The 14473-nt window shown below is 41.8% G+C and overlaps 1 protein-coding gene across 8 annotated transcripts; it reads left to right on the top strand.

The window, feature by feature from the left end:
• The first annotated feature begins 277 nt into the window (after window positions 1-277).
• On the top strand, window positions 278-14073 carry tcea3 (transcription elongation factor A (SII), 3). 8 transcript variants are annotated; one of them, XM_030370580.1, is made up of 28 exons: window positions 278-522; window positions 1171-1233; window positions 1380-1485; window positions 1604-1700; window positions 2370-2975; window positions 3073-3222; window positions 3958-4071; window positions 4173-4241; window positions 4832-4945; window positions 5095-5160; window positions 7670-7729; window positions 7909-7980; window positions 8105-8173; window positions 8381-8446; window positions 8684-8752; window positions 9051-9119; window positions 9226-9294; window positions 9401-9469; window positions 9680-9748; window positions 10011-10088; window positions 10165-10227; window positions 10361-10423; window positions 10972-11201; window positions 11353-11409; window positions 11893-12047; window positions 12535-12681; window positions 13179-13250; window positions 13667-14073. In XM_030370580.1, the coding sequence occupies exons 1-28, from the start codon at window positions 454-456 to the stop codon at window positions 13673-13675; spliced, it is 2940 nt and encodes a 979-aa protein (XP_030226440.1). In that variant the 5' UTR covers window positions 278-453; the 3' UTR covers window positions 13676-14073. The 8 variants fall into 8 exon arrangements, with proteins under 8 accessions (XP_030226440.1, XP_030226441.1, XP_030226442.1 ...); XM_030370581.1 differs by lacking the exon at window positions 4173-4241; XM_030370582.1 differs by lacking the exon at window positions 9226-9294.
• Window positions 14074-14473: the final 400 nt, after the last annotated feature.

The raw sequence follows: 14473 nt of genomic DNA, 5'->3' as shown, positions 1-14473 counted from the left end.
ATTAGACATTGACCTGGATCACAACAGTAAGGGATTATTTTCCAGCGTCCACATCACGCATGTGCATACAATAGGTTCTATAAAAATGTAAATAGGCCTACGTGATAAATAAATAAATGAACGGATAACCGAAGTAACGTTTGTAATTCTATACACGTCGATTCATATGCATTTTCCATTCCCTTTTCTTTTTTTTATCTTTTTAAACTTTTATGTAACTTTCAAAAGTGGCATTCGCCAGGCCTGCACTACGCGCTATATTTAGTTGTTGTCATGTGTCGCGTTGAATCGTCGACCAGCTGGTCAGCAGCAGGACGCGCCCCTCCGCTCAATGGACGGTGCCGTGCGTAAAGCTCAATTCATGTCCTAGACAAACTTTTCATATTTTTCTCTGTTTGAACTTTGCTTTCAATAAAATATTGCTTGCTCGCTTACATCCAAACTAATGCCGTGATGACACGTGAAGAAGATCTCGTCTGCATCGCAAAAAAACTGGACAGAATGGTGTCTAGAAATAACACGGTGAGATATTTTGACACAGGTCGTATGTTTTCCTGTCACGTCGTGCTGTGTAGTGGGCGTAGGCCTAGGCGTGTTTTCTTCACACGTTTTGTTTTAAATATGAGGAATAAAAAACTCAAATTGTTATCGTCAACAGGTGTCAGTAGTCGAATGCACTCTTGCAAACTGTCAAAACACGGGATTATGAAGATTTTGTGCTCGGACAATGACTCCCTGCAAACATGAGCACAAGATTATAAGAACTGTTGAATAGTATCCAACATTAGTCCACTCGCTTTGACTATTTGCAAAAAGTGCTTCGAAGCGTCCCCTAGAAAGGTAAACAAAATATTGCGCGCAAACAAGGTCGTTGATGTAGTTCTCCGGTCGCTCGCTGTAAGCTCTGGTGCCACGCTGCCTTCAACTCGAGTACGCCTCGCATTCATTGGGTGTCAAGCAACGAAGTTGCGAGACAACCTATTGTTTTTGCAATTCAAAGCCTGTAAATGCAAGTGTTTTGTATAAACATTTGTATACATGTATGCATATTCACTCGTACACATCATACATTAAGTGAATTCAACTATGATCAAATGTATTCAAAAGGTTTATGAATAGTTTTATGAATATTGACTGATGGATTTTTCCATTATGCTGCGTTGTTTACAGGAGGGGGCCTTGGACGTTCTGAAGGAGCTGAATGATTTCAATATGACTGTAAAACTTCTTCAGGTATGGGCTTGGACACACAGACAAACTATACAGTCAAAATATTGATTGACCTTAAGTGACGAGTAACGCTAAACAATGACCATGTCAGCCTTCATTGGGCTTTAAGCACCAGGCATTGTTCTCATTCAGAGCTCTTCCTTTGTTAGGATACCAGGATTGGCATGTCTGTGAACAACATCAGGAAACATTGCTCTGATGCAGAGGTCATCGCCTTAGCAAAGTTTCTAATTAAAGACTGGAAAAGGCTTTTAGGTGAGTAGTTCTGTTCTTTTGACCATTTCTGTGAAATTAACATTTTGAGAACATATATTCATGAAATAGCGCGTTTACGTAGACATCAACAATCTAGTTGGTGGGTTCTTTCTAACAGAACCTGCCGAGCCTAAGAAAGAGAAACTTGATGACAAGAACGGTGTGGGCCCCAGTAAGAGAGCGGTTTCTCCCAACCTCTTTGAGACAGACAGCAGGTATGCATCTTTCCTGTTAGTAGACGGAAACTAAACATGTATAACATTAAAATAGCAAGACAGCCATACGTGCTAACACAAACACACACACAACCTTTCACCATTCATGCACATGTATGACACAGACAAAAACGTGTCTGTGTCTGCAATTATTTCCGAATATGCTAATTAAAGCTAGGGTAGGCAATAAGGTAGCCTTAAAGCTAGGGTAAGAAATTTGCAGAAACCAGCCATAGTAAGCTATAATTTGAAAGTATCCAACTGAAAAAATCCCACCCCTCTCTTCAAGGCACTCGCTAAAGCAATAGGTTTACCTAGCCTTCTGGAAGAGTCAATGAGTGAACGGGCAGAGTGCGCACAGGGAGTCGGTTCGACAGACAGGTTGGCCATCAAATCATTACATTTGGGTTGAATGGGATGGTCGGACGGGCTTTATACAGGCCTGCGACAGCCAAAGATACCCATTTTTTTTTCTTTAGTCAGAGCATTGGATTCATTTATTGCTGTCGGGATGAAAGCAGAATTTCAACAAAAAAAGCACAAAAAATCGAAAGTTAGTCTCCTACTCTAGTTATGTAGCACCACCCAGTAGTGGGGCTGTTGAGGGAACTGGTTGTTTGTGTGTGCTCTGTGATGAGCAGAGACATGAGCTGCTCTGTCTCCCGTCAGCCCAAGGAGAGAGGATGTGGGGGGGCCACGGGAGTCCTTGCCTGACAAGAATGACTCAGATAAACACAAAGAAGAGCAACGGCATCAAGACGAAGACCTCCATGACCACAGCAAGACAAGCGGGGAAGCGAAGAGGGAAAAACGCGCAAGCGAACCCGTTAACAAAACTCACCCGGGCGGGAAGGAAGCAAACGGAGACCGCCAGCGGGAAACCAACAGGATGGACGGATCCACGTCACCCAGAGACGTTGCTCCTCCTGCCCCCGATAGAAGAGCGGACCGCGGTGGAGAGGGACGTCCCCCAGACCCCCGGGAGGGGGAGGGCCGCCAGCAGTCCCCCCAACGGGGGAAACACCGAGACGAAGACACAGAGAAGATGAGGAAGAAGAGGAGACGAGCGGTGGAGCTGGAGAAGAGGGAGGACCCCGAAAAGTTCCGGTCCCACGACAAGACCAGAGAGAAGAGATTCACTGAGAACGCGGGGACTGAGAGGCACGCCGGAGACCGTAGGCTAGAGAGATGGACGCACGGGCCTCCGGGAGAGAGACACCGCAACGAGCCAAGGAGAGAGAGGCGGTTGCCAGAGCAACGACCACTGTTTGAAAGGTGAGCGAGTCGGGAGGCAGGAGTTCCTGGGTTTAGTGCTGTTCTATGCTGTTGCCAGGAGACCAGAGCTCAGAGTCTGGTTGTTTCCCTTCTCCAGGCGAGGAGTGATGGACAGCAGCATCCTCTATCCGACCCGTTGCCCTTCTCCTCCTCCCCTCATTCGCCGCCGGCGCCCCGTTCGCCCCCCTCGGCCCCTACCGACCCCCCTGCCGGCCAAGTGTCCTTCTGTTGAAGTCAAGAAGGACAGGTCAGGATGCTGGGGAACGTGTGTGGTGGAACAGTGCATGCGTGGGTCTGAGATAGAGACACATGGGTCGCGCTGCATGGAAGGATGGCAGATTTGAGGCAACGTGCGCTTTATTTTGAAGTTTCAACTCCCAGGTTCAAACCGTGTGAGCCCTCAGCTCCACTGCAGATATAGATAGTTTGTGTGAATGTGATAGCGTTCATACCCAGCCGTTTCACTCATAAACGATTACATCATTCTTTGTACAGTGATTGTTTTCAGTACACAACGAAACGGTTTGTGGCGCTCCCTGTAGAGCAGATATAGCGGCAAGTTGACATGACGGTTCTGGCGACGCGGCAAAGCATTTTCAGTGGAGCCCGGGGGTCCAGAGTGCTAACCAACAGCGCCACACACTGGCTAACAAACAGTGGTATGCGGTTAACCAACAGTGTTACATGTCAAACAGTGTGACATGGCTTTACAACAGTGTAACGCAGCTAACCAACAGTGACACACGGCTTAACAACAGTTTTACACACAGGCTAACAAACACTCGCTAACCAAAAGTGTTACACAGGAAGTGTGTTGTGCATGGTACATGAATGTGATGGGGTCACTCAAAAAAAAGGTACATTTGGTATTTAACCCCAACACACACACCATCACCCAATAAACCTGGTGTCTCTTACCACTAGCGGCTGAGAGACGTGGCCTCCATCTTGGTGATTTGTAGCGCTGTTGTGATTTGCTCAGGAAGAGGAAGAGCAGCAAAGAGTCGGCCCCTCGTCCCCTTCGCCCCCCGCAGTCCGCCCCCCCGCGCCGCGCCTCCCCAGTGAGGCGGCTCTCGCTGGAGGTCAAGAAGGAGAGGTCAGAGATGCTGGCGTGTTTCACTCTTTTGGGGAGAGAAACTACGTGACCGAAGGCTTAACATTCTCCAGCATGGTCTTGATTCCATGTTTTTTATGCAGGCAAGTCCCACCGGATCCCAACGCTCCGATCGCCCCCCTCCCCTTCCATCTCCATCCGCCTCCGACAAGGTCTGCAACTGCAAGTTGTTGTTGTTTACAAAGACTCTGCGAGAGGCGGTTGTCATCCCCTCTCTGGCTGGAGTGATTCTACTACAGAATGTGCAGTGTTTACAACAGCATGTACCATGTACAAAAGTATATAGCGTGTGTTCAACAGGGTGCCGTGTGTACAAGAGTGTACCGTGTATACAACAGCATATAGCGTGTGTACAACAGCATGTACCATGTGCACAACAGCATGAACCAGGTGCACAACAACATGTACCATGTGCACAACAATACGTGCAGTGTGTACAACAGCATGTACCGTGTATACAACACTGTGTACAATGTATACAACAGGACGTAACGTGTGTACAACAGCGTGTACCGTGTATACAACAGCATGTACCAATTGTACAACAGTATATACCATGCAAACAACCGTGTACCTTGTGTACAACAGCATGTACCAGGTGCAAAAAACAGCATGTACCGTGTGCACGAAAATACGTGCAGTGTACAACAGTGTGTACCATGGCATGTGTACAACAGTGTGTACTGTGTACAACAGCGTGTTCCCTGTGAACAGTGCAGCTGTGTCTCTCTCCGTCATGCAGAAGAGAACCGCCAGACCCCAACGCCCCGTTTGCTCCTCTACCTTTCCACCTGCACCCCCCTCCCCCTGCCAAGCATCCCACTGCGGACGGGAAGAAGCCGGTGGCAGAGATCAAGTCAGTACACCCGACCTCAGCACAGCTGACCATGGGGCTGTGGTTGTAGTCGGTCGCTCACGGCAACAATGCCAAACGTGACTTTCCACTGACTTTCTCCTGAAAGGCTGGAAATGAAACGTTTATTGACGCATTGTTTGCCACCGCAGGAAGGAGCCCTCAGACTGCCAGCCTCCCTCGCTGAAGAACTCCCCTGAGCCGCTAAAGAAAGACAGGTCCGCCCGGCTCCGTTGTTCAAACCTCAGAGAGCAAACAGAGTCACTGCACTATTGCTATTCTCCCGAAGAATTCGATCACATTCTTATAACATCTAAGGTTGATGTCTAATCGTGACGCAGTAGTACCGATTTAATCGTTAGATTTTTCACTGAAGTAAAAAGCAACATGAAACTGTCAAAACTTTAACATATATATACGGCTAGAAATCCAAATTGTATCACTATTTTATTGCACTAGTCAACTTTATTTTTATAGCCCAATTTATACACAAGGCAGGCTCAATGTGTATCACATAAAAACATTTCATACAATAAAATAAAATAGGATTTCAAAGAGTGCATAAAAGACTTTTACCAAACTGGATTTCAAATCATTTATAAAAAAACACGTGAAGACAGGAATTTAAAGAATGTATGAAAGAAATTTGAATAAAATAATTAGTTAAAATTGTTGTTTAGCAGAAAGCGGGGGTAAAATAAATGTTTTTAACCTTGATATATAAATGTAGTCAGGGTTGGAGCAAGTCTCAGATCTTCAAGAAGTTTATTCCACCTATGTGTTGCATAGCAGCTGAATCCAGCTATTCCATGTCTTGTTTTGACTCTGGGAGCAATTAGCTGACTGGTCCTAGTGGGTGTTAAAGATCAAGAGGCTTCATAAAGGAAAGCATTACACTGATGTACGTTTGGACCTAAACGGTTAAGTGATTTATAGATGAGCCGCAGTATTTTGAAATCTATCCTCTGACATACCGGGAGCCAATCCAGGAATTTGAGAATTGGTGTAATGTGTTCATATTGGTCTTTGATGGGCCTCTGGCAGCTGTAGCTGCCTAAGAGCTTTTTTTGGAAGGCCTGCAAATAGAATAGAATAGAATTCTCTTTATTGGCATTGCACATAGTATAGCAAAATTTAAATGTCCTCAAGACAGTGTGATTCTCAACCGAAAGTTTTTTTTACAAAGAAGAAAGGTAAAAAATATAAATATAACAAATAAAGATAAAATATACAAATAACAAATAAAGTTGAAACATACAGATCAATCAAAATATCAGTTGAGGGGAAAGGTATTGCACAATAGTGTTGTTCATTTTTTCCAATAACTTTTCCAATAACTTATTATGTTTTTCAGGGGATAACAGGCAGATTTTTCGCTGACTTGATGTGGCTGTTGAAATAGGTGTTGGCTAACTTTCAGTCTCGCATCTTTAGCACCGATCATGGATTCCCTGAGATCATGGGTTCAATCATCTCAGTTTAATCCTAATTTAGTTCTAAGAAATTCTGGCACATCCAGTCCTTGACCTGCTCAATGCACTGGCAGAGCAGATATATAGGATGATAGTCCCATAACAAGGGTAAACATGTTGTTATTTTCTATAAATAGGCCAAGTGGGAGCATGAATAAAGATGGTCCTAGGATTGAACCTTGGGGGACTCCACACGTCACGTTAGTTCAGATACATAATTACAAATGGAGACATAGTAGTTCCTGTCTTGTAGATATGACCTGTACCAGCTTAAGGCCCAATCCAATTTCTACCCCTTACCCCTCCCCCATGTTTTGAAGGGGTAAGAGGAAGGGGTAAGGGGTAGAAATGGGATTGGGCCTAAAACTCTCAAATCTGTCAAGAAAAGTATTGAGTGGTCAAGGGTGTTGAATGCAGTATTCAGGTCCAGTAGCATCAGTGTTGAAATGTTGAGTCTGTGCTCAAACAAATATAATTGTCGGTACTATGAAGGGGTCGAAATCCTGACTGGAAGTTGTCATAGCAACTGTTTGAGGCCAAGAAAAAAAAAGCTATTATAAAAAAGGTTTAAAAACTGTGTTTTTCACTGCTTTCGGAAAGTTGCCTGAAGGGACACGGCTGTTAACTATTTGCAGGAAGTCTTGTGCCAGAGGATGTTCTTAAAAAAGATGGTAGATAAAGCATCAAGGTTGCTGTCTGATGGCGCAAGTTACTTCACTGTTTCCACAAGAGTTTTGGAGTCGAGGGCATTCCATTGTATCATCATTGCCATATTACTTTTAATAAACATAGTGGGGATCCAATATTTATCATTGAAACTGAAATATTGATTGCATGTCTAATAACTTCCATTTTTTCAATGAAAAAGAAAACATTTTACAAGACTTACCATGTGTTCATGGGTTCTGTGGGTCATTGTTTGGGGATTGTCAGCCTATCAACGGTTTAAAATTAGGTTTGTGCATTATTAGTGTTACTATTGGAGAAGAAGAGTCTCTTTCAATGCTAAATTGTAGGTATAGCGGCTCTCTTTATAGAAGTCATGATGACGTGAAGTTTTGTGAATTCACTAAGGAATAGTTAACATCTAAAGCCCCAAATAAGTATTTACTGTTACATTCATGGTATGTTATTCTAATTAATCTTTTGCTGATGCTGGTTTACAACAACCGATAAAATAAAAAGGAGGAAAACCTGTTGCATCCAGAGGAAGATTATTGCTGGCACCAGTCAAAACCAACTCTATATGTTACAGGAAAGACTCATCGGAGGGCAAAGGGGCCGAAAAACATTCACTGGAAGTCAAAAAAGAAAGGTTAGCTTTGTCCAAAGCATGATGAAATTGAGTACATGGACCGGTGTTACACTCCTGGCTAAAGGTTGATCATTGTGTTTCATTGTCACTTTTGTTAAGCAGGTTTCTTCATAAGCTTTGTGAATAAACAAAGAAAAAAAATCACTTTCATATATCAATTATAATATTTTCTGTTTCAGGAAACATTCAAGTGATCTTAAACCACCTCTGCAGAAAAAGCCCAAGTTGGATGTGACGAAAGAGAAGCACAGGTGCTGTGGGAGGGAAGCTTTAGGTTTTAAGCAAATTCATAATTTCTACGCAAATGCATACAATTCATGGTTTGCTTTGATTAAACAGAAAAGTGATACAAGATGTACTGTCTTCTCACCGTAGGAAGGACTCTTCTGACTCAAAGCCAGGACTTCCTGTTAAACTGCTTCCAATGGATTTCAAATCTGACAGGTCATGGAAAGAATTATTTTTAAATGATATGTAACCAACTATTTTTATCTATGTAATGGATATGTACAATTTAGACCTAATCTAAGTTGAAGTCCTATGCAATGTGTTGTTAAGTTCTATGCAATGGGTTTTTAAGTTCTATGTAATGTGTTTTTAAGTTCTATATTAAGTGTTTTAAGTTAAATGCTATATGTCATCTCACCGTAGGAAGGACTTTTCTGACTCCAAGACCAGTCTTCCTGTCAAAAGACTTTCAATGGATTCCAAAGACAGGTCATCTAAAGACTTATCTTTTTAAGTTATATGTGACTTTCCTTTTAAATGTATTACTTCTGTTTTTAATCTAATCAGTCTTTTAAGTTATTGTTTTGTGTGTTTTAAATATCATCCGTTTTTAAGTTAAATGACAACATTTTCTTGTTGGTTGTTTTTAGGCTTTATGTAATGTGTTTATATTTCTGAACGTTTTTTAAGGTTATATAATATATTTAATCTGTCTTCTCACCATAGGAAGGACTCTTGTGATTTAAAGACAGGACTTCCTGTGAAAAGTCTTTCAATGGATTCCAAATCTGATAGGTCATCTAAAGACTTTTGTTTTTTTATGTCACATGTACATTTTTAAATGTAATACTTCTGTTTCGAAGATATATCGAATCAGTTTTTTTACATTGTGTCATTTTTTTTAAAAGTTTTATCACATCTATTTTTAAGTTGTATGTCATCTATTTTTAAGTTATTGTTAATGTAATCTGTTTTTAAGTTGTGTCAACAATTGTCTTGTTAATTGTTATCTGTTTTTAAGCTTTATGAAATGTTTTTTTAAGTTACATCTTATCTGTTGTTATGTTATATTTAATTTGTCTTCTCACCGTAGGAAGGTATCTTCTGACTTCAATATGGTACTTCCTGTGAAAAGACTTTCAATGGATTCCAAATCTGACAGGTCATCTAAAGCCTTTTGCTTATTTTTGTTAAGTTGTATATCATCCATTTTTAAGTTATATATAACCTGTTTTAAGCTTAGATTTCATCTTCTCTTCTCACCGTAGGAAGGACTCTTGTGACTCCAATGCGGGACTTCCTTTGAAAAGACTTTCGATGGATTCCAAATCTGACAGGTCATCTGAAGCCTTTTGCTTATTTTTGTTAAGTTGTATATCATTCATTTTTAAGTTATATATAACCTGTTTTAAGCTTAGATTTCACCTTCTCTTCTCACCGTAGGAAGGACTCTTGTGACTCCAATGCGGGACTTCCTTTGAAAAGACTTTCGATGGATTCCAAATCTGACAGGTCATCTGAAGGCCACTTCATTCGTGCACTGTCCTTGTTTTCCTCATCGTTTGCTTTGTTTTATGTCTTCTTGTAAAACCTTTTTGGTGCGAAGAAAAGTGTGATAGAAATCTTGTGTGTTCTAATTATTATTTTTATTAAAAAGATAAATACATTTAAGTTATATCAAATCGGTTTTTAAGTTAAACGTCATCGGTCTTTTCCCCATAGGAAGGAGGCTTTTGACTCCAAGCCTGGACTTCCTGGGAAAAGACTTTCTTTGGATTCAAAAATGGACAGGTCTTCTTAACACTTAACAACCAACTTCTTTGCTCCTAGGTTACTCATGTATATATATCTATATATATTTTTTTTTAGTTATATGTCACCAGTTTTCAAGTTATATGTAATTCGTTTTTAAGTTCCAAGTAGTGTGTTTTTAAGGTACATGTAACATATTTTTAGGTTTTGTGTTTTTAAGTTAAATATTATTTATTAAGTTGAAAGTCTTCTGTTTTAAGCCTTATAAAATGTGTTTTAAGTGTGTCTTCTCACCGTAAAGGACTCACCGGAATGACTTTTCTGACTCCGAGCCAGGACTTCCTGTGAAAAGACATTCGATGGATGCCAAATCTGACAGGTCATCTAAACACTTACGTTTTTTAAGGTCTATGTAACGTTGAAAAGCAATTTGTAAAGGTGTATTTCATCTTCAGGAAAGAGTCCACTGAATCCAAGAAGGCAAGCCCATTGCCAGCGAAAAAACTTGGAGGTGAAAGGTCAGTAAAGTTCAAGCTTTCACACCTTTACAAAGCATACATTTCCTTTTCTATGTATATAAAACATTTGTTTTTTGCATCTCATTCCGAAATGCATGGAGATGATCATATTCATGATGTTGTTTCTCCGTAGGAGAGAGTCTCACGGCACCAAACCGCTCAACCCTGTTAAGCCCTCGACTGACGACCCTGAGAGGTACCCTCGTCCAACCTTAATCCAGGCGCTCCCATCCAACCTGATCCAGGCGCTCTTATCTAAAATGATCCAGGTGCTCTCGTCTCACGGCAGAGCTTTACCGTAACGGTGTGAAGTCAGACTGTGCAGTGGGCGCTGCTGAAGTGCAAAAGTCGCGCCTCCCAGCTACCTGCAGTGTTTACAACTTCTCGGGGGCGTGAATTTGCCAACGCAGGAAAAAAGCGTTCGACCAATCACAGAAGACTGGGCTACTCGGGAGGGAGGCCTTAGTGCAATATGATACAAATCAGACCAGTTTTGAAAGACACAAATTGTTTTGCAGAAATGAAAAGTGTGACAATAATAAGGGGTATTTCTAATATACAGGCATGTAACCCTATTCTAGAAGTACCCCAAAATGCAATAATTAAACCTAAAAATGCATAATATGGGGTCTTTAAGATTCAGACAGGCCTGGGATTAGCTCCACCAGCCGGTTGGAACCGTGTAAACATGTATAGCACACGTCTGCTTCGCTTTGACCAACTAACCTGCTGTTTCTCGGCTAGCAAACGAGCCAAAGCCAACTTCCCTCAGACCCCCCCCAGCCCCGCCAGCTCCCTGTCCCCTGGCTTCAGCCCCGGCGGGGGGGCTCTGTCCCCTGGCTTCAGCCCCAGTGGAGGGCCGCTATCCCCTAGCTTCAGCCCACGGGGGGGTCCCCTGTCCCCGCGCCTGGCCACCGGAGACACGGTCCGGGACAAGTGCATCGAGATGCTGTCGGCCGCGCTGCGCACAGACAGTAAGTTGGGCATCATGGTTACTACAAAATAAGGGTTAAGCAGCCTCAATAAGGGTGTTGTTTTAGCACACTGCACAATAGGACACACACTATGAGGCTATTTGGGGTGTGCACAGAAATGAATCATTCTTCTATTTCTTTGTCTTCCTAGATGACTTCATGGAGTTTGGTGCTAACTGTGAGCAGATGGCCGTGGACATTGAGGATCATATCCTTCAGTTCTGGGATTGATTGGTTTGACTTTGTTGTCAATACGGCCGATAGGCAATGGGCCGTATCAATTCAATGTTAACTTCACCCAGTATAAGAGGTTATACCACAGCACTGTTAAATACTTGCATACCTGCATTGTCAATAATCCATGTGGATTATTTTGCAATTCGGGATACTTATGTCTTTTAACAGTTCCAAAGCAATGGCCAACAAATCCAACATCAACACCAGTCAAATACAACTATTGATCAGAAATGTCCTTGACTACTTGATTTCAGCAAAATCAATATACTCAAAGCAGCGAGAATATTCAGCTGATTAAGTTGATAAAAACCAATTAAGTTATGGATGAAAGTAACTAATAATAAACTAATGATTGTCGTAACTGGTATAAGGGGAATATACCACTCCATCCGTTACTAACGTGAAGGTAATGGTTGAATGGTCAGATGGATTGTCCTCCTTGACCAGAAGACACATATCTACCAAGAGATCCGGGCCACCGACATGAGGTACAAGAACCGGGTCCGGAGCCGCATCAGCAACCTAAAGGACCCAAAGAACCCGGGCCTGCGCCGGAACGTGCTGGCGGGGTACATCGAGATGACCCGCATAGCCTCAATGTCTGCTGAGGTAAGGCCGGTCGGGCTTCACCAACACCCCTCAGGGATCGGGTTTCATCACTGTTAATCCACTTTGGCACTGCGTGATACGAAGACGTTGTGCTCTGTGTCTAACTGTCTAACTGAAGTGCGAGGTTGTGTGTGAGCTACGTGGCTGTAGTCAAAGTATAAGTGAACATGGGGTTGAGGCAGTTGTTGAACCTTGAAGCACCTGTTTCGAAGCAAAGCATTTATGAGTGGAATAACATGCTGAATGCACTTCATGCTATTTGTGTTGTGGTTCATGAGAAAATTAAGTAAAATGAAAAGAGAAAAAATAAAGAATGTTAGGTAATATTATGTGTACTGTGCACATACTAACATAATAACTCTGCATGAACTCAACTAGGTTTATTCAACATATGGCCACACCAGACAGCAAACAGAATCTCTGCTGTTAAAATTTGGTCTGCCCCACACACACACGTACACCCCCCCGCCCTGTGTTGTGTGTTCAGGAAATGGCGAGCGACGAGTTGAAGCAGCTGAGGAACGTTCTCACCCAGGAGGCCATCAGAGAGCACCAAATGGCCAAGACCGGAGGCACCACCACAGACCTCTTGCAGTGCAGCAAGTGCCGGAAGAAGAACTGTAGCTACAACCAGGTACATACACACACACACACATGGAAACTCACCCACACGCACATGACTCACATACACACATACACGCATGGACGCAGGCACACACACACACACACACACACTCACTCAAAAACTCACGGACTCACTAACTCTCTCACACAGTCACACACACACAGTCACACACACACACACCAGACAAACACATCACACACACACACACACGCACCGTCACACACACACAAATATACACACACACAGACACACACACACGCACCGTCACACACACACAAATATACACACACACACACACACACACACACACACACACTCACACTGGTAGGATGACTGTACACTACACTGGACAGTGCAGAGACTCTGGGAGCAATAATCCGAACTGATAATATTGTGCATTTCCACATCCTCTACGATATAGCAGTTTGTCTGTCGCCATGTGCAACATCTGTTAACATCGGGGACTGATATATGCACATCACTAATGCTGTGTGTGTGTGTTTCAGGTGCAGACCCGTAGCGCTGATGAGCCCATGACCACCTTTGTGCTGTGCAACGAGTGTGGAAACCGCTGGAAGGTACGTTGCTCACTAGACTATTTCTAGACTATTCACTAAACATCAGTACATCCTGAAAGTGAGACCAATGTTGACATACTTCATTAACACATACAGAGGGGAAAATGTAAACAGGAAACACTTTACTATAAGGGCACATTAGGTAATAATTTCATTAATATTAGGTTATGCAGTAATAAGTATATGCTAACAATAAACAGGAGGTTTAATTAATTAAATCTCTTGTTATTCTGTTGACATTAATATAATTATTCTTACAGTGGTACTAGTATTAGTACTACTTTAATTACTTTAATGACATTTCTTCGGTCCTACTTCGTGGGGCACTGATTGAAAGATAGAGACTTAATTATTAAAATATATGTTTTTTCTTTGGATGACGATGAGGATGAGGATGTTTTTTCTTGCATTTCCAGTTCTGCTGATGCCTCCCAGACCAAATGGGAATCATGCTGATATCGATGAAATTAAATTATTTTCTATGACAATGTAGACAGGGACGATTTACAATACTGCAGCTAAAAGTGTGCTCATAATTTATACTATGTTATATTTTTATGATTTGTAAGCATGTATGTTTTGACTAAAATATAATAATACTTTTGACTTAAAGACTTTTTGCATGATTGAATCAGAGCAAGCTAGCTGGAATAAACAGGTCACATATTTTTGCTTCGGGAAAGCGTTCATTAGAATATAACTAACTCTAATAATAAATTCAAAATTGCAACTGTTTAATTTGTATATTTCAAATCCCAGACTGATTGCATACTCTGAAAGTGTTTCTAAACTCCCTAATTTAATAAATAATCTTGACAATCAGTTTATTTGTCCCCCATTGGTTTCTTCTAGAATGTTCTACACATGTGAGACATTCTTTTCATTAGATGTTGGAATAGTTAATATACGGCATCCCAATTGGCCTGAATTAATTTAATATGGACTAATAAATGCTCTTGTGTTTTCAAATAAGTTGTAGAATGGACATCCTTGAACGTCTACTGTATCACCACAATCTCACAGTAGGTGGCAATAGATCATAGAAGGGATAGAAGAATAGATTTTGAGCATTCATATTCAACATCGACACATTCAATGGATTTGTTATTTTGTTAGGTTACTATTAACATACCGATTAAACAGCCATTATCATCATATTGAAGTGCAATCAAAAATAATATACGTATTTTTCAGCGTCGACATATTAGGTACCATATTTAAAC

This window comes from Gadus morhua, chromosome 11 (genome assembly GCF_902167405.1).
Source record: "Gadus morhua chromosome 11, gadMor3.0, whole genome shotgun sequence".
Taxonomy (NCBI): Eukaryota; Metazoa; Chordata; class Actinopteri; order Gadiformes; family Gadidae; genus Gadus; species Gadus morhua.
The sequence above is the reverse complement of the archived record's forward strand: the minus strand, read 5'-3'. Positions and strand labels throughout refer to the sequence as shown.